The sequence below is a fragment of the Zingiber officinale genome, unplaced genomic scaffold (assembly GCF_018446385.1).
Source record: "Zingiber officinale cultivar Zhangliang unplaced genomic scaffold, Zo_v1.1 ctg127, whole genome shotgun sequence".
NCBI classification, from domain to species: Eukaryota; Viridiplantae; Streptophyta; class Magnoliopsida; order Zingiberales; family Zingiberaceae; genus Zingiber; species Zingiber officinale.
The window spans coordinates 509957-529737 of record NW_024589823.1 but is presented as its reverse complement, the minus strand read 5'-3'; the positions used below and the strand labels follow the sequence as shown (position 1 = coordinate 529737).

General features: G+C 37.2%; 3 protein-coding genes across 4 annotated transcripts; all 3 read left to right on the top strand.

Moving 5' to 3' along the window:
- The first annotated feature begins 5817 nt into the window (after positions 1 to 5817).
- Positions 5818 to 8472, top strand: LOC122035946 (KAT8 regulatory NSL complex subunit 3-like). 2 transcript variants are annotated; one of them, XM_042595106.1, is made up of 7 exons: positions 5818 to 6042; positions 6350 to 6408; positions 6651 to 6786; positions 6882 to 6954; positions 7500 to 7565; positions 7675 to 8079; positions 8174 to 8472. In XM_042595106.1, exons 1-6 carry the CDS (start codon positions 5891 to 5893, stop codon positions 7900 to 7902), a joined length of 714 nt encoding a protein of 237 aa, XP_042451040.1. In that variant the 5' UTR covers positions 5818 to 5890; the 3' UTR covers positions 7903 to 8079; positions 8174 to 8472. The 2 variants fall into 2 exon arrangements, with proteins under 2 accessions (XP_042451040.1, XP_042451039.1); XM_042595105.1 differs by having other exon boundaries at positions 7675 to 8082.
- Positions 8473 to 9949: 1477 nt separating this feature from the next.
- On the top strand, positions 9950 to 10597 carry LOC122035958 (zinc finger protein AZF2-like). The gene has a single exon (XM_042595116.1). The coding sequence runs from the start codon at positions 9950 to 9952 to the stop codon at positions 10595 to 10597; it is 648 nt and encodes a 215-aa protein (XP_042451050.1).
- A 5507-nt stretch (positions 10598 to 16104) lies between these two features.
- On the top strand, positions 16105 to 19543 carry LOC122035957 (zinc finger protein ZAT10-like). The gene is made up of 2 exons (XM_042595115.1): positions 16105 to 16748; positions 19405 to 19543. The coding sequence occupies exons 1-2, from the start codon at positions 16105 to 16107 to the stop codon at positions 19541 to 19543; spliced, it is 783 nt and encodes a 260-aa protein (XP_042451049.1).
- The last annotated feature ends 238 nt before the right edge of the window (positions 19544 to 19781 follow it).

The window sequence follows — 19781 nt, the reverse complement described above, 5'->3', positions numbered from 1 at the left end:
ATCCGGTGTGAATTCCTGATCAACATCATTAAAAACATTTTAAGAAAGTGAAGGATCCACAACGTTAAGCAATAGCTAACACTACCAGTGAATAAGTGATAACGAAAGGGATTATTCCTTCTGGAATAGAGATATCATTTTTTTTTTTGAATTGTAAGAAACTACAAGTATTCAAATGTTGACGGAGAACGAATGTACGTAAACATGAATTATAATAAACATGATTTTATTATGTGAAACTATGTACGTACATTACGTGCATTTACCAACATAAGATTATAGTTAACATTATAATTAAAAAAGAAAATAAAATTAATACCCTCTTGTTTCTGTAATGTTAAGAATTCCAGTAGCGATATCTTCTTCCATCGACATACGGAACTCATCACTGTTCTTACGTTCTTCCACACGCCGTAATTGTTCCTGCAAACATTGAAAGAATGAAGTGAGATATCTATATATCTAGTAAAAAATCTATATGAAATTGACGCCATACGAAGTCTGATGCACCTTCTGTATCTTCCTCTGCTCTTCCTCTTTCTCTAAATCATCAATATATTCTTGTATAAGTAAAGGTTAAGTTACAAACAAAAATGACTAGCTAACCTGAAAAATTTGCAACCCATCAAACTTTTCTAGTCGATAGCATCTTCAGTCATCCTCCAGACGGTCTTGGACTTTTCTCCACTGGCTGTTTTGTTTGCCTAAAGTACAGGGATAGAACAAAATCAAAATACATTCAAGTAAAACAATTGACTCTACTACTATATTATACTATGATCAAGTTGAGTAATATGCCTTTATAAAGTAACAGGATTCAAGAAATGCTCTGTATTCCATTATGGTACACCAAGTTGGCAATAATTAGGTGCTCTAATTGCAATAATAAACAATTTACAGCCCAAATTCTTCAAATTTATAGGTAGATTAGATTCCCAATAAATCCTAGTCCCACAAAGGTATTAAGTAATGCATTATCATAATGTCACATTCATAATCATAAAGCAAATACGGCAGCAGAAAGTCATGTTTCATTTGATGTCAGACTAGCAGCAGTGTTCTCTGTGTGTCCTCGGGCAAAGCTAAAATCAAAATGTGAATTAAAATTATCTCATGTTTGCAGGAGCTAGATCTATTTTAAAACAAGGAAAGCCCTTGATCGAACAAAGAATGAAACACATGTTTGAGGGCAGAAGAAGGATACAAACACCATGTGTGTCTGATCATATAAAACGGATAAGCAAACACCATGCTCGAGAAGAGTTGTACTTTAAAATGGGAGGCAAAGCATATCCTACTTAGCATAGTCTTAGTCATGAACACTTGGTGACATATTAAATTTCATTAGAAACTTTTCTATTTGAATTTCATGTCAATCGTCTGATTCTCTTTGACATATTAAATTTTCAACTTGTTAGGAGTTTCTCTTTCGGACTTCTCCCAGAAGAAACATCGAAGAGAAGTAGAAAATATTTAAAGTCATTTGTGTGTTGTACCATATTGGTTTGCAAAATAACGAGTAGGATTGTACGATCTGGTCGGATGATACGATCATATGATTCAGAAGTACCAAAATGATCCAAGAATGTTCAAAATCATTTTTTATAGTGATGTCGGAGCAGGATTGGTGAAATCAGTCGCAATCGTAGAATTGATACGATCCTACGTTACCATGAATCTATATATTAGGAGATTAAAATTTTTGACTTGGATTGAATCACAAGACCTATAGTATACAAAATTGAAGCTCCTTGATATATCTATCTTTGTAACCAGTAAAAAATATCATATAAAATCTTTTCACAAGTTCATACTTTATATTTGAGATTATTTTCATCTTTTACAGAGTTAATGTTTTAAGACTATTTAAAACATTTGCTCAGTTAATCCTCGCAGTTTTGATCATCAAAAAAAATAAATATTTTTTTTGTTCCTTTCCCTAATATTATGAATTATAGACACAGATTTCCTAATATTCAATTGAATCAATCTGTCTTTAAAAGATTATTTTCAACATTCATGTTTAAATCAATGGAATTAATAGTTTTTACTAACCTTTCAACCGGGCCATCTTATAATTGTTAAGTTGCAATGGTTGTAAACAAAGTTCCATATTCAAAATATATGGAAATGATCATGAACTTATAAGAGAAAGATATCTCCATTAGTATAAAGCCTTTTGAGTATAAATAAAAAATAAAATCACAAGGACTTATATCTAAAAATAGACAATATGATACCTAGAGCTATTTTAATTCTTTTGGTCATAACAGAAGGACTAACTGTCGAAAGAATCATGGTTCAATCAAGTCATATGGGTAGATTGAGAGATTTTATGATATATCTGGTTCATCTCACATAATCCTTTTGAAGGTTTTTTTTTTTGTTTTGTTTACTTGAATTTGACACAAGATTTATCTCTTCTTCATTTTTTTTCTTTATTTTTTAATTTTATTAAATTAGAATCTTTGGCACTTTTATTTTGACTAATTTTTTTATTTAAATTCTGATTAGAAAGAATAATTTGATTGGGACGATCCACAGTTTAATCTTATATGCTTTATATGTATTAAAAGGAAATATGAATTCTGGGAAGAACTAAAGTTTCAGATTTAATTTTTTTTATCCAAAGTGGACAATATCATATACTATTATAAAAATATTTTAGTTTTTTTCCTAACAGTAATCATCTTGTAGTCTTTTTTTAGAGACCCTAGACCCTAAAAATCTGATCTTACCTTCAATCCCATTCTACCGATCTAATTCTGACCTTAAATCAATTTTTATAGGATCATAATCCCATAAATTATGGTTCCCTCGGATGAGTCTAGTGGCTAGCGCATGAGGTGTTGCCACAATGAGATCTGGGATTTGAATCTCGGCAAAGACGAGGTAAATACTTCCCTTATGTGCTAGTCACTATTCTAAAGGCTAGTAGCTGCCGTGATTTACCTCCTTTGTGTTGGCCCTGGGACGGGTTGGCGGGGGCGCTGGGGGCGAGCGTATTCGCCTTTGTGTAGGGGTGTAATCGAGCCGAGCCAAACTCTTTGATGTTTGAGTTTGGCTCGTTTATAATCGAGCCAAGCTCGAGCTTTATTTAATGAATATATTCATGGCTCACGAGCTTATTCGAACTTTTATCGAGCCTAAACGAGCTTAATAAATATAAATTATAAATTTAAATATTCATTAAAAACTAAATTATATATTCAAAAAAAAATTATAATATTCTTGTTAAAATTTATAATTTTATTCTAATAAATAAATTTAATATATTTGTCTATGTTTTTCATAAGTAGAGTGTAAAATCTATAAATTTAATATCAAAACTATTATTATTTTTATTTAAAAGTTGATTTATGAGTTTAACGAACATGTTCACGAGCTAACGAGCCGAATATTGTGAAGCTTGAGCTTGATTTGTTTATCTTAACGAGCCTCATTAAATGAGCTCAAACTAACTTTTATCGAAACGAGTTTCGAATAGCTCACGAGCGGCTTGACTCATTTACACCCCTACCTTTATGCTACAATAGTCCCAATTATGTGTTGTACTACAAACCTTATAGATGTGTTTGGTTCAAGTTAACATGTATAACCTTGGTTATGTGATTACCAATGATCCTGTCCGGAATCTGAGTCAGATGGACCGCCGGGTGAGGTGGATAGAATGTTGATCGAGTCGCGATGTCCCGAAGGGGGGGGGGGTATGCTGAGATGACTTCTATGTTGACCGAGTCATCAAATGTCCTCTGGTCAACGCTACATGCAACCAGTGCAACTTTGGTCCCTAGTACCCTGATGCTCGAGGCGGATCCAACGAATATATAAGTAATAGGCTAACAGTAAAATAATGAAACGAATAAAGAGTGACTATGATAACATACCCTGGCCCAGGAGACGCCCTCGGATGGGACGCTGCTCGAGTTGTTGTGACTCGGAAGAGCAGATGACTATGAGTAGGATGGATCTAACAGTGAGGAGCCGAACGCAATGGCACGAAACTATATGTGACCTCGACACGCAGGCCGGACTATGACATCAGCACGCAAGTCGAGATAAGACACCACACGCAGGTCGGGATAAGACGTCGACACGCAGACCAAGATATGATTTTGGCACGCAAGCTGAGATATGACACTAGCACATAGACCGAATAATAATAGCGACACAAAGATCAAAACATGACACACAAACCAGCTCAGTGCAAAGGTCAAAAGATAGAATGCTGCTAATTCGGCGCAAAGGCCGAAACACAATGGAAGTGGAGACAGTTGTATCGGTGATAGCAGGGCCTACGACAGCCAGGGCTCAGAGGCTAAATCAGTGTCGAGGGCCGTGAAACTACACTGGGGTTGCCGCCAGAGCCACGGTGAGTGCTTGGAGTGAAGCGGGGAAGGGGGGAGAGCGGGGGCGTGCGACAGTCAGGGCCGCTCATGGTCGACGGCGTCATCGGGAGTGAGAAACAGTGCTCGCAGCAACGTGGAGAAGAGAAAGGGGAGGAGGTTGCGCTGTGTGAGGAGGGCATCGCTGAGTCCATCCAGTGGTGGTGTCGCGAGAAGGAGAAGGAGAGAAAGGTTGTTTCGCCGGCGTCGAGCGAAGGAGGAAGAAGAAGACGGAGGTCGTTGCCGGCGGCTGTGGTGGCGGCGCGGTAAGGAGAGGGAGGAGCGCAGTTGGCGTTGGCACCGACGAGGGTCCTGGGAGGGAGGAAGAAAGACCTCCTCTTCCTTCCTATTGGCAGCGGCAGAGAAGAAAACACCCCCCTTAAAACCCTACCTCATGACTTTCCCAAATTGTCCCTCCCTTTTCCCCTAATTCCTCCCCTATCCTAAACCATATCCACATCAACCAAGTAATCACATAACTAAAGTTATAGAGAATAAAACATAACCAAATGTTGTTGTTTGGTTCAACCTAGGTAATACAACAAAAATTTGTTTGTTTGAATATTTTAATGAATAACCTAGTTTAACATTTTATTATATTACCCTTGGTTACAAAACTAACCATATATTATTATTATTATTATTATTATTTTAAACTCTACGTTTTTTAAATTTTTTTTCATATTTTCCTTTATTTTTATGTTTTTTTATTTTTTTATTTCTTTTCATTTTTCATTTTTCATTTTTTATTTTTTGTTTTTTTAAAGTTTTTTATTTTTTATTTTTTATTTTTTTTATTTCTTCTATTTTTATGTTTTTTAATTTTTTTTATATTTGTATATATATATATATATTTATATATATTTTTAATTTTTAAATTTTTTTTTTACATTTTTTATGTTTTTTCCTATTTTTTAAAATTTTTTAAATGTTTTTTTCTATTTTTTTAAATTTTTTGATATTTTTTATTTTTTTAAAAGTTTTTTATTTTATTTTTAAATTTTTTTATTTTTTCTTTATATTTTTTATCACATTTTTCTCTTATTCGAGGATATTTTGGGTAAAAAAATTTCATTAACCCCGGAATTAAGAAAAATTTCAGTTTTCCGATTCTGAATTGTGTGTCTTTTTTGCTAACGTGTCAGACATGAAACATTACTCGAAAATCATCGATTACTTAAATCTAATAAGATTTTCATTAATAAGCTTTGATAACTAATCAAGATTATTAAAAATAATCCCGAACCAAATATATCCTCCGAATATTTTGAAGAATTATCTTAAGAATCCATTTGCACTCTCTTGTTCAACCTGATTTTGACAAATGAAAAATTCTTCCAAAGTTTGTTTTTTTAGAGTAATGCAGTATCCGGCGGGTGACACAGGACCGATCCGCGCTCAAAAATAAAGAAACGCTTTTTGAGGAATTTGTTTTGTTGTTTTTCTTTATTTTATAACTACTTTCATTTAGGCCTCAAAGGGTTTGGCCGTGGAACTCCGCCTCGATGGCTACCGCCGCACCTCCACCGTCGAAGCGCCGTCGGCAGGACCAGCACGATAAGGCAATCAGCGAGACCTCCGCAACGAAGGGGAACACGCCTCTGGTGGTCTTCGCACATGGCGCCGGAGCCCCGTCCACTTCCGAGTGGATGCTCAGGTGACACGCCGATTCCTCTTCCTATTTGCACCAATCGAGTCTGCTTCTTGGTTGACGAAAATCTGAAGGGTTACTGATGCTGCAGTTTTTATCGGTGAATATATCTATTTTCTTCTCTTTGTTTCTGTCCGAATCGTCATATGAAATTCTTAATCAAAGGGGGGAAAAAAAATTCCGCTTTCCTTCGGTTATAACAGACTTAAGCATTATTCTGAGTCGTTTTCAAGTGATCTTGTTGAGATCGAGTGATGCTTACACCTTTAGGAGTTCCTTTACTGACTTAAGATCCTACTGGTTCTCCTTTCAGATGGAAGAAAAAGATTGAGGAAGAATTGAATGCCATTGTTGTCACTTTTGACTATCCCTGTGAGTTTTCCCACCCTGGAATGATTCATTAAATGTTTCTTTATGGAATTGACTGTGTTGGAATCAGGCAATCAGCTCTAAAGATATAAACTCCTTTGCTCATTGGACAAACAATACTTACTCTGGCTATTAGCAAATTGTTTGTAAAAGAAATCTCTATGTTTTTCTTTGAACTTGATGAGGAAGATATGCTCCTCAATATGGAAAAAGGTGATCCTGCACATGGCTTACTTGGTTTGCAGATATATCTGGTGGAAAACGCAAGGCTCCTCCCAAAGCAGAAAAGTTAGTCGATCATCACTTGGATGTTGTAAAAGATGCAGTTAGCAAACATCCTGGGCATCCTCTTGTTTTGGTAGGAAAGTCCATGGGATCAAGGTAACGAACCTTTATCGGGATAATCAGCTAATTCTGTGTTTTTTTTTTTTTTTTTGTTCATGTTAATCTTTACTATACACTTGTCGTTCTGATAGAGTGAGCTGCATGGTGACTACAAAAGAAGATATCCCTGTCGCAGCAATTGTTTGCTTGGGCTATCCTCTAAAGGTGCCTATATTTTCCTTATAGCATCGATTAAATAAGTTCTGAAAGCTATGTGAGTCTATTCTTGATGAAAAAGCAATAAGAATTATTGTGTGACTGAGAAGATCTTGATCGATTGATTTTCTCCCTCTCTTGGTTCCTTTGAAGGCTTCAACTGGCTACTGTTTGAGTTTGGCTTCTTAGTTCTTAGGTCTCAAGTTGAATGCCTTGTATTACAAAAACAACAAAGTAATTGAATAAGCATTTGAAAAGTAAGATCCATGATGAATATGTTCCTCTACTTGGTAGTCTTTTGATCTCTCAAAATTGTTTAGAGTTATAAACTCAATTTTGATTGCACTAAACCCCGTCATCCACTCTTTACTTTGATGATGTAATAATTGATGAAGTCTTCACTACTTAATCCTGCATTCATTTCAACCAGAAATGATCTTTTGTAACTCAAAAGGTTGCATACATCCATCAGTTTGATTGTGCTTCTCTTACACATCCCATCTAACTCTCCAGTTGAATGGAACATGTATTCAGCTTATTATCATGTGTTTTAGGGAATCAATGGAGCAATCCGTGATGAGACTTTGTTGCAGCTAGAAACTCCAACTATGTTCGTGCAGGTCTGATTCATGGACACTGTGTTGTTTTTTATTCAGAAGATGCTAGCTCGGGCCTTATTCGTTTCTTCTGCTATGTTATCTACTGACCCAAAAATGGACATCAATACAGGGAAGCAAGGATGGTTTATGCCCACTGGATAAGCTGGAAAACACTCGAAAGAAAATGAAGTGTCCCAGTGTGCTGCATGTAATTGATGGAGGTGATCATTCGTTCAAAATTGGAAAGAAGCAACAACAGTCAACTGGGGTGGGTCAAGATGAAGCTGAACAAGGAGCTATGAAAGCAATGGCTGAATTTGTCAGCAAGTCTATCCCCGAAGAAGAGGGACGTGTATGAGACACTTTTAAATCTAATGGCTGTTAGCACTAGTAATCCTCCTTTTAAATTTAATGTAGTTATCATCTGCCCGTTTTCAGTTTGGTGCAACATTTATGTAACTTATGCATGGTGGATATTTTGAAGTACTCTATGCATGACATATGCTACTGATAAACGTCTCAAATGCTTGGCTTGGTGGTGCGTCGTTCCTTAGGCAATGCAGGTTTTTCTTCTGGGTGCTTTCATGTATCAATAATGGTAGCTGACCCTGTCTTTTCTTCTCCAACAGATCATGCAGATCCTCGAAGCTTATCAATGGTCACTCTCTCCATTCTTTGCATCGCGATCACTCTGACAGCGTTCATCAATCCCCTAGCGAAGAACGGAACACTACCGGATAAGCACAGCCAAATCCAAGCATGCCAAGCCCAAGGAAACAGGATAAGCAAAAGTAGGTTTGTGACCGCTGATAAACAACTTATTACCATTAAATGGATTGAATAAAACACGCCATGATCGTTGAGATGTAATACTGTGGTTTTGAGATTCAAGTATGATTTAAAAGGTTAGAGGGTACTATTTATATCATCATGGTGCACTTTTCTTTTTGGAAGCTCAAACTTAAGAATTCCAATGTTAAGCGTGCTTGACTTGGAGAAATCTAAGGATGGGTGACCTCCTGGAAGGTTTTCAGGGTGCGTGCGAGTGAAGATAAAGCACGTTGAAAGGACCTTCGGTGGTCTGTGGAGCTAGTCATCAACCTGATGGTCAATTCTGGTGGCGTTCCAGTTCAGTTTGGGTGGGATCCGCTCGGGCCGGAGAGTTACAGATGGTATCAGAGCGACCTTGCGACCGTGAGTGCGCCTGTGGCAGGAGCACCCAGGGCACCACTTAGCGAGGGAGATTCTGGGATTTTTTTGTGGTGTGATTCGTGGTTACATAACGAGGACGTTGTGTCTTTAAGTGGGGTGATTGTAATATCCCGGTTTTGAGATTCTGGTTAAGTATGACTTATAAGGTTAGAGGGTACTATCCATATCACCAAGATACACCTTTCTTTTCGGAAGTCCAAACTTAAGAATTTCAAAGTTAAGTGTGTTGAATTTGGAGAAATCTGAGGATGAGTGACCTCCTGGAAAGTTTTCCAGAGTGCGTGCGAGTCAGGACAAAGTACATTGAAAGGACCTCCGGTAATCTGTGGAGTTAGTCATCAACCTGATAGACAATTCTGATGACGTTCCTAATTCGATCCAGATGGAGGCCGCTCGAGCCGGGGAGTTACATGAGAACTCCGGCGACCAAGAACAACAATCTTCCCACTAGCAAAGGAAGAAGCAAAGGAAGCTGAACACACTTATTCAGGATCTGAACGTGGACATTTGTCGTCTCGTAAATCAGTTGACTTATGTTGTGGACGGTAGTAAAAATATATATATATATTTAATTTCAAAGTTAATTTAGTATATTAAAATATATATAAGATACAATGGTGATGGTAAAAAGTAATCCACATTTATATATATATATATATATATATATAATTATATTTTAAATCATCATATATTATGGAATCACGTGACAAGTGTATCTATAAATCATTATTATAACATATTAAAGTAAATCAACTTAATCTTTTTTAATTTAATTTATTAAAATTGCTATATATTTTATATTAACTTCGTCCCAATTATTTTAATTAGATCATTATTAGTAATATAAAGCTTACAGTTACCATACTAGTAATTTGGATAAGATTAAAATAATGCAAACTATAACTAGCGCACCTTCTTAATTTCGTGCATTTATAAAATTATTTCTTAAAATAAATTTGAATATACGTGACGAAAAAAAGAAGATACATATACACGGAGTAATTCGAGTCGAGCGCTGTTAAGGAAAAAAATAATGAATTATTTGATTTGCATTGATTCGTTAACAAAAACAACATCCAGTTAATTCGTTTCTGATTCTCGTCTTCTCCCTATAAATATAACACAACGAAAATCTCCTTAATCCACACACACCGACTCTTGTAATCTCTTCTCCGCCCGTTCACGACGACGAGATGACTCCGGCAGAGGACGAAAGGTCCCCGCTTTCTACGCCAGAGGTGGAGCAACTGAGCCAGTCCCTTCCGCCGCCGGAGGTGGAGAAACGGAGCCAGTCACTTCCGTCGCCATACCCGTCTCCACCAAAACAGCGGCAAGAGTTGTCTCCAATTTCACTGCCGTCGCTGTCGCAGCAGGACAAGCCACTTCCGCCGCAGCCGCCTATCCGACAGCCGTTTCCGTCTGTATCTCCGGCTCCGACACAGCGCAACCAGGCGAGTTATGCCGTATGTTCCCAGTGCGGTAAGGTGTTCTCTTCCTACCAGGCCTTGGGGGGCCTCAAAGCCAGCCATCATAAGTTCCCCGCCGAAAACAAGCCTCACGCTTGCTCTTTTTGCTCCAAGTCGTTCGCGACGGGGCCAGCGCTAGGCGGGCACATGAGGGCTCACTACGAGAGGATTAGACGGCAAGCCGCAGCCGAGAACAGGCCGATGGCTGGGCCATCGTCCTCGCTGACTGAGTGCTCGACGGCGATGGGCTTGTTAATTGACCTCAACCAGGAGGCGATGCCGGAAGCGGAATTGGCTAAGGAAGAGGAAACAGTGAGCTCTCATCCGGCGGCGGCGGCCACCTCTCCCCCTCCTCGCTTCTTTACTTTCTTTTAAGACATTAATTAATCTGATTAGTTTGATTAAACATCTTGGAAAAAAAAGAAAGGAAAAAAAAATGCAAGTTAAAGAAAATGTCTCTGTTATATATGATTGCTGTAAACTGGTAGATTAAATTTTCTTCGATATTTGTGGTCAATTTGGAGATATCTGTCTGATGAAGTATTATGCAATTATTTTGGAAAGTAATGAAATATATTTTTGATGGATATATTTTTAAGGTGTTCAAATTTTGTTATCACCGTTAACTTAGTTATTAATCTAACTGATGTTATCTTATTTGATCAATTTTAAATAATAATGCTGTTAATTAAAGATGGAAATTACAATAAGAGAAAACTTTATTTTCTATTAATTAACTAATTAAAACTAATTTTATTATAAGTCTGTAATTTAATATTTAAAAAAGATCTTTAGTGAATTTAATAAAATATACAATACGATGATGAAAATGATGTATCCCTCTAAAAGTGGGTCAAGATAGTATAAATAGACTAATATAGCGATCAAAGTTAATAAGAGGTTAAAGGTACTCGTAATATTATCGATTGCTCGAGCGGATTACATGGCAGGGCGGACTTAAAAGGTTGACTGGACCGTCCGAGCGATTATCCTCAGCACTTGCAGCCAAGGTTAAGAGCCTAACACTATGCTATCCGATCCACAGTCCTTAGCAATCGGACCTCCGGTCTGATCGAACGCAAATACACCCCTTCGGCAATTGCACGGTCGAGTGAAGAATAGGCTGATAGCTCCATTCAATATGGCTGAGCTGGTGACGTCTTGACCGAACGACTCGCAGTTGACCTACAGCGGAATCCACCTACACATCTTATCGTACTCTTTTGAAAGTTTATGTCATCGATAATAGATAATGTACAACAAACAAATAGTACTTTAGAAGTTTCTAGCCATCCATATTAGATATTTACGTACTTGCTTAAGTAAATGTGTCAGAAAACACTTTTTGACTTGTCTTTTCCTAAGACGCTTTGGAAAATATACATATACTTTGAGATGCGTACACAGATATTATAATGCTATTATAAAAGGGGATCTCCATTCACAGGTGGAGGTATGTGATATTTTATAGTTGAATATGCTCATTGCTACAGTCTACTTACTATTCTTCTCCTCATACATGAATCACTGATTTGAGCATCAAAAAGTCAATGTCGGAGACCCTTCCCTGGCCCGGCACTAATTCTCCTGATCTTGGAAGACAGCGCAAAGTCTTCCTCCAGTCAACACTAGAGCCACCGCGAAGTTTTCTTCCAGTCAACACCAGAGTCACCGCGAAGTCTTCTTCCAGTCAACACCAGGGCCACTGCGGAGTATTCTTCTAGTCAATTGCAGAGACGCGTGCCCAGCCAACCATCTTCTCAGCTTTCAGACATGATCATATTTAACATCATATATGGGAACTATACCTGTATCCGACAGGATCTTTACTTTCTTTTAAGACGTTAATTAATCTGATTAATTTGATTAAACATTTTGAAAAAACAAAGAAAGGAAAAAAAAATGTAAATTAAAGAGAAGGTCTATGTTATTTGATTGTTGTAAACTGCTACATTAATTTTTTTTTCGATATTTGTGGTCAATTTGGAGATATCTGTCTGTTGAAGAATTATGCAACTATTTTGGAAAGTAATGAAATATATTTTTGATGAATTTTTTTTAAGGTTTTCAAATTTTGTTATCACCATTAACTTAGTTATTAATCTAACTGATGTCATCTTATTTGATCAATTTTAAATAACAATACTGTTAATTAAAATCGAAGGGAGAATGATTTAAAATTACAATAAGAGGAAACTTTCTTTTCTATTAATTAACTAATTAAAACTAATTTTATTAGAAGTTTGTAATTTAATATTTAAAAAAGATCTTTGGTGAATTTAATAAAATATATGATACATGATAAGATGCACCCCTCTAAAAGTGGGTCAAGATAGTATAGATCGGCTGATATAGTGGTCAAAATTAATAAGAGGTCAAAGGTACTCGTAATATTATCAGTTGTCCGAGTGGATTACATGGCAGGACGGACTTAAAAGGTTGATAAGACCGTCCAAGAGATCGTCCTTAGCACTTGCAGTCAAGGTCAAGAGCCTAACACTAAGCTATCTGATCAACTGTCCTGGCCAATCGGACCTCCGATCTGATCGGACGCAATACACCCCTTCGACAATAGCACAATTGAGTGAAGAATAGGTCGATAGCTCCATTCAGTATGGCTGAGCTGGTGACGTCTCGACCGAATGACTCGTAGTCGACCTACAGCGGGATCCACCTACACATCTTATCGTACTCTTTTGAAAGTTTGTGTCATCGATAACAGAGAATGTACATCAAACAAATAGTACTTTAGAAGCTTCTAGCCAGTCATATCAGATATTTACGTACTTGCTTAAGTAAATATGTCATAAGATATTTTTTGACTTGTCTTTTCCTAAGACGTTGTGAAAAATGTACATATACTTTGAGATGCGTGTACGGACTCTATAGTGCCACTATAATAGGGGATCTCCATTCACAAGCGGAGGTATGTGATATTTCATAGTCAAACATGCTCATTGCTACAGTTTACTTACTGTTCTTCTCCTCATACTCGGATCACTAACTTGAGCATCGGTAGGCTAACGTCGGGGGCCCTTCCCTAGCCCGGCACTAAATCTCCTGATCTTGCAGGACAACGCGAAGTCTTCCTCCAGTCAACACCAGAGCCATTGCGGAGTCTTCTTCCCGTCAACACCAGAGCCACCACGGAGTCTTCTTCCAGTCAACACTAGAGCCACAGTGGAGTCTTCTTCCAGTCAACTACAGAGCCACGTGCCTAGCCAACCATCTTCTCAGCTTTCGAACAGGATCATATTTGGTGTCGTATATGTGAACTGCACCGACATTCGAGACGTGAAGATGGAAGATGTTGGATGACTTACTACAATAACATTAAATCAAAAAGAGTTAGAGATACTAATTAATGTCCAAGCTGCAAAGATGGTGCAGCAGCAACATGAGATGGCAGCCGACTGTCGAGCGTCCAAGGACCCAGCTGTATTGGTGATAGGTCAGCGAGCTAACCAAAGAACTCGAGCAGAAGACCCTATTGACTGCAAACCAAACCACCAACAAGTACCGAATGCGTTAATCCCATACCATAGGGCGTTATTTCGCACGCCCGATTGGGAGAGCATGGCCGAGCTGAAAGGACACAAGGATCATCTTCTGAGAATGCGCTCGTCGGGGACACACAAAAGGACAAAGCAACCTGACTCAATGACTCTCTCGAGTGGAGCAACAAACAATTCTCCCAAGAGATCCTCGACGATCAATTGCCACCTCACTTCAAACCTTTAACGATCCGAAAGTACACAGGGTCAACTGACCCCGAGGACCATCTATTGAAATTCGATAACATAGCCAAGCTCCACCAATACACCGATGGAGTCAAGTGCTGAGTGTTCCTCACCACACTCTTTATATCGACGCAGAGGTGGTTCAAGCGCTTGCCTATCATATTGATCTGCAGCTTCAAAGATTTTCGACCGGCTTCTCTACAATACTTTGCTAGCAGTCGTTGCTACCAAAAGACGAACGTGAACATGTTTGCAATCAAACAAGGGCCTAAGGAAGCATTACAAACATATTTTAAGAGATTCAATTAAGTGGTCATGGGCGTCCCATCAGCCACATAGAAAATCTTGATAAATGTCTTCTCCCAAGGGTTTATAGATAATAATTTTTTTTTCGCTCTCTTATCTGGAAACCTCCAAGAGATTTTGATCATCTGCTCAGACAAGCCACGAAGTACATCAATGTTAAAGAGACCAGTCAGCTCGGAAAAAAGAAGTGATTTCGAGCAAGTGACTATCCCGGAGCGCCGAGCGTCCCACACCCATCAACCGCCAAAAGGGCCTCAAGTAGGCACAATGCATCAACATCAGGAGCCTCGAGCCCATGTGGTCCAATCTGTGGAGATCAAGTGAGCAAAACTCGTTGGGCCCTGACAGTGGACCCCGCTCTTCTGCTCTTATCATCTCTCGGCAACTCATAATATGGAGTATTGTTATCATCTCAACCCAAAGCCGTGCGGACACACTCTCCCAAGCATTCCGCCGTCTATCACCCTCTCCTGAACGCCGCCATTATCATCAACCAGAAAGATAATATGATGAAAACCGTGTGACTATCGAGCAACACCGAATATAGCTCCAACAAAGAGATAATTAATCAGAAGTATACTTGGATATCTGCCGAAAGACCACGCTCGTCAACCCTTAGAGTAGTACATCTTAGTCACGAACACTTACTGACAACTTGGCTAATTAATTACAGTACAATCAACATGCTATTGACAGATGTATGATAAGAGACGCACCGATAAATTTAATACTACAAAAAATAACCGTGTAGGGAAGCTACCTTTGTGTTAAAATTTTGAAGCAAGTATAATTATGATAAACTTTAAAACTAATCAAGTAACTTAATGACATGACCATGTTAAACTTTTTATACCAAAGTAAACATGAACCTAAAAAAAAAAATTGGGTGTGATATAAAGTCCGTACCAAATTAATAAGAATATCAGTATTTCATAAAATATGACTTATCTCATAAATAAATGTTAGAAAACACGTGTATCTTATTTAATTTTCTTTCTGATAGAGGAGCCTGATCCTAAATTTTGTAAAATTTAACTGATACATATCTATACAGCATCAGTATATTACTAAGTTATATAATTATCTTTTACTTGTTGTGAATAAATATATTTTATAATAATTAATTGATATCCGATCAATTAAAATATTTATATATTTTGAGCAGATACTTTTTTTGTTAATTCTTTCTATAGTATTTTTTGAGCAGATACTCTTTGTTAGTTATTTCTATATATACTATTTTGAGCAGACACTCTTTGTTAAATATTTCTATATTAATTAGATGATTTTACTAGATACAATTAAATTGTTTTCAGGTTCAAGAACAACTGACGATGGAAGTCGTTAATTATGATTGTAGAAAAATCGGAAGATTTAGAATAATATTGATTTGCTGTTTTTTTTCTTCATAAAAATAAGATATATTTACAAATACGAGAAAAGATCGGGTTGATTTCCCAATCATATTAGTAAATAATTAATTAAATATTCTAAACCTAATTAGTTGTCTAATGAAATTTGTTGTTATCTGGTAATATTTACAAACCCAATATAGGAAATTAAATCATGATTGATATATATTATAAATTAATTCCTCTAATAAAATTAAACTCTAATCAAAATTTTCTACATTTATAAAAATTATTTCCTAATATAATGAATACACGGGGTAATTCGAGTCGAGCGCTATTAAGGAAAAAATAATGAATTATTTGATTTGCATTGATTCGTTAACAAAAACAACATCCAGTTAATTCGTTTCTGATTCTCGTCTTGTCCCTATAAATATAACACAACTAATCTCTTCTAATCTCTTCCACAACAAGAAACAGAGCAATGGCGACCGGCGGTTACAATTCTCTGCCGTCCTTCTCCAAGGTGCCTAAGGGCAGGCGAACACAGCGTCACCGCCAATCGCCTCTGTCGGTTTCTTGGCTCACCGAAAGTGAGAAGAAGTGTGCCCTCGCGCTCCAGGACTTATCAAGGGCTCCGCCAATTTCACTACCGTTGCTGTCGCAGCAGGACAAGCCACTTCCGCCGCAGCCGCCTATCCGACAGCCGTTTCCGTCTGTATCTCCGGCTCCGACACAGCGCAACCAGGCGAGTTATGTCGTATGTTCCCAGTGCAGTAAGGTGTTCTCTTCCTACCAGGCCTTGGGGGGCCACAAAGCCAGCCATCATAAGTTCCCCGCCGAAAACAAGCCTCACGCTTGCTCTTTTTGCTCCAAGTCGTTCGCGACTGGGCCAGCGCTAGGCGGGCACATGAGGGCTCACTACGAGAGGATTAGACGGCAAGCCGCAGCCGAGAACAGGCCGATGGCTGGGCCATCGTCCTCGCTGACTGAGTGCTCGACGGCGATGGGCTTGTTAATTGACCTCAACCAGGAGGCGATGCCGGAAGCGGAATTGGCTAAGGAAGAGGAAACAGTGAGCTCTCATCCGGCGGCGGCGGCCACCTCTCCCCCTCCTCGCTTCTTTACGTTCTTTTAATTTCTTTTAAGACATTAATTAATCTGGTTAGTTTGATTAATTAATGTCTCATTTAAGGAAATCTAGACCTGATCAACAAATAACTGTCAAGTTACAAGGGAACAAAACTAATGGCGATCGATATTGTTTATGTTGAAGCGGGAGCGAACGGATCTTGTAGATTATCTATTTAGCATCTCGGAAGCATTGACAATCTATATGACTATATCAAAGTGTTCGAGAATTACACTACTTGTATAAATGCATCATTATTTAGTTCTTTAACAGTGTTGGAAATTAATTATGAAAAAAATAGTACAACACTTAATACGACACTAATTTGCACTTGAACTATATGACGAAGAGACGATTACACATGATATTACTTTTCTTCTTTAATAATTGAATTATTTTTTTGTTAATATTTTTCTACTAACCACCACTTCTTCGTTTATAAATATTATTATTTTTTAAAATACAATAATTCAGTAAATATTCTTTTTTAAAAAATTAAATATATATATATATATATACCGATTAGTTTAAGGAGTTCAAATTAGTCAAATAGACCGATGGTTCAAATTTTCAACGGACAAGAGTTACTTATATTTCCAGACGACTCCATGAGTTGCATATGCATATATGTATCTCTAATGCCACAGCTGCTAGCATACGGTTTAAGTAATATGAAATAATCGTGAACATTAGAAAATCACAAACACCGGATGCGATCAAGAGTTTACAGTGGAAAATTTTAATTAATTTTGAGCAAATTAAAACCACCGCTGCCACTGCTACAATATTCTCACGGCCAAATTACACCGGTTAAAATAATGATTATTTTGTAGACCGATTGAAGAAGATGAGAAATTATATTGACAAACAAAGAGGTTTTTTTTAGAAGAAAGAAATTTTATTCGATAATAAAAGAAAACAACTAAACAAACATATGGAGCCTTTGAAATGATTCTAAACCATATTTTTCATATCCAAAAACTTAATTATAAATCACAAATGAAGCTATTATTAATATAAATTAGTGCAATTTCACTGAAAAAAACTTTAGAAAAATTATACCAACAAGCAAAATATGCACAATATAAAATAAAAAATACTTTTCTCAAACAATCGGGGTTTAACACAATTACACATGCACTTTAAATAATAAAGAATGAAATGAAACAAGTAAGAGACAAAAGAGTTTTTATTTGGATGACAATAAGAGGATTGCTACTCCAAGAAAAGTCGGCTCAATAGACAAATCTCCTTCTCGAACAAAACGTTGGAGGCGGAAAAACCTCGTACAAGGAAATTAAACTCGTAAACTAAAACAGAAATAGAATTGGAGTATAGAGTGTGTTGTTTTGAGTGTTAAGATTATTATAGCCTTGCTCTGAGCACCTGAAAGGATTTCTGGTGCCTTGGTATGAATAAAACTTTATCCACGGTGCAACGGATCGCAACAATTCGATCTGGATAAATTTCTATGGTCCGGGCGCCTGGAATAGCTCCGGGCGCCCTGATTGCCTTCGCAAAGGGGCGCCTCGCCAAGGGGCCCCGGTTGAACTAAACTAATTCGAGCGCTCGGAGTAGCTCTGGGCGCTTGGATGCCAGTCAACTTTATGTTGACTTTCTGTCCGGGTCTTTCACTCCGGCTCCGTTCACTTGGGTGATTTCGGCCATCCGGAATAAGGCTCACCCGAATCCATTTTTCAACCTTCACGAGCAATCTTCCGTTTTGACTTCTCATCCCTCGGAAACGTCGATGCCTCCTTGTTATTCACCAACGTACTCTTCTACAGCGCCTCGTCCCTCAGATGCACCGAGTCCGTCAACTCTCTCCTATGCCGTCATTCTTGCTAGTTGCATTTTTCGCTCGACTTACTATTCTCCTATAGTCCTTCACACTTAAACACAAGGCATCAAAAGACAACAGAACCTAACTTTGACTTGGTTGATTACATCAAAACTATCACGGGATACTTACAATTTCTTCTTTTTTGATGTGAGCAATCCAAGTTAAGGTAGGGTAAACCAAAATCAAATAACAGTAAGGTAATTAGTATAAACTTTGCAATTAAAAAAATGGTCAAAAAATCAAGATGTACCCTCCCCTAAACTTGACCTCTAGTTCTCTCCCTTTTATCATATTAAAAATAATGGTATTACTTGAAATAAATTCAAAATAGAGTCTAAAGTATCATCCAAAAAATTTCATAAACTTTAAACTTAAAAAATCTAAATTTTTACAATTTGTAAACCATTTTAAACAAAGTTATTTGAAAAAATATTTTTATTCGTGGGATAATTCTAAAAAAATTTATAACGGCTAAACATACATATATCAAAATAAATGTAAAAATATTATTTTAAAAAAAAATAATATAAAAATATTATTATTATTTAAATAATATAAAAACATACGACCACTTCTTCGTTTAAAAATATTATTTTTTTTAAAAAAATACAATACTTTAGTAATTATTATTTTTAAATAAGTTATATATATATATATATATATATATATATATATATATATATATATATATATATATATATATATATATATATATATATATATACACGGTAATAATCATTCTCGTATTTTATTTTCATTTCCTTTCCTCATATTTCTTTATTTATATTCTTTTTTTTTCTAATGTGTAGTGATCTTGTCCGGAATATGAGTCGGATTAAAGGCGGGTGTACTGTTGTTGGTGTTGACGGAGGGGTGACTGAGATACCTTTCTCGTATGCGCTTATGAAAACGGATTCCCACGTGATGCTGATGACCGACAATGACTGAGCCGGTGGTACCTGAGCTCTGCGCACACTCAAACAAGCACACAGGCGTTAAAGGCCAAAAACCAGGAAAAAAAGTCCCCGCAGCAGACCCTTCGAGACTAAAGTCAGGTACTTTTTCCCCAGAAGAACAGTGTATGAAGGAGAAAGAAAGTAGAAGACAAGTGCGAATGTATGAGAGAGCGTACCTACGCAAGGGAGAGGACCTCCCTTTTTATATGTAAGTGCATACCTCTGGAGGC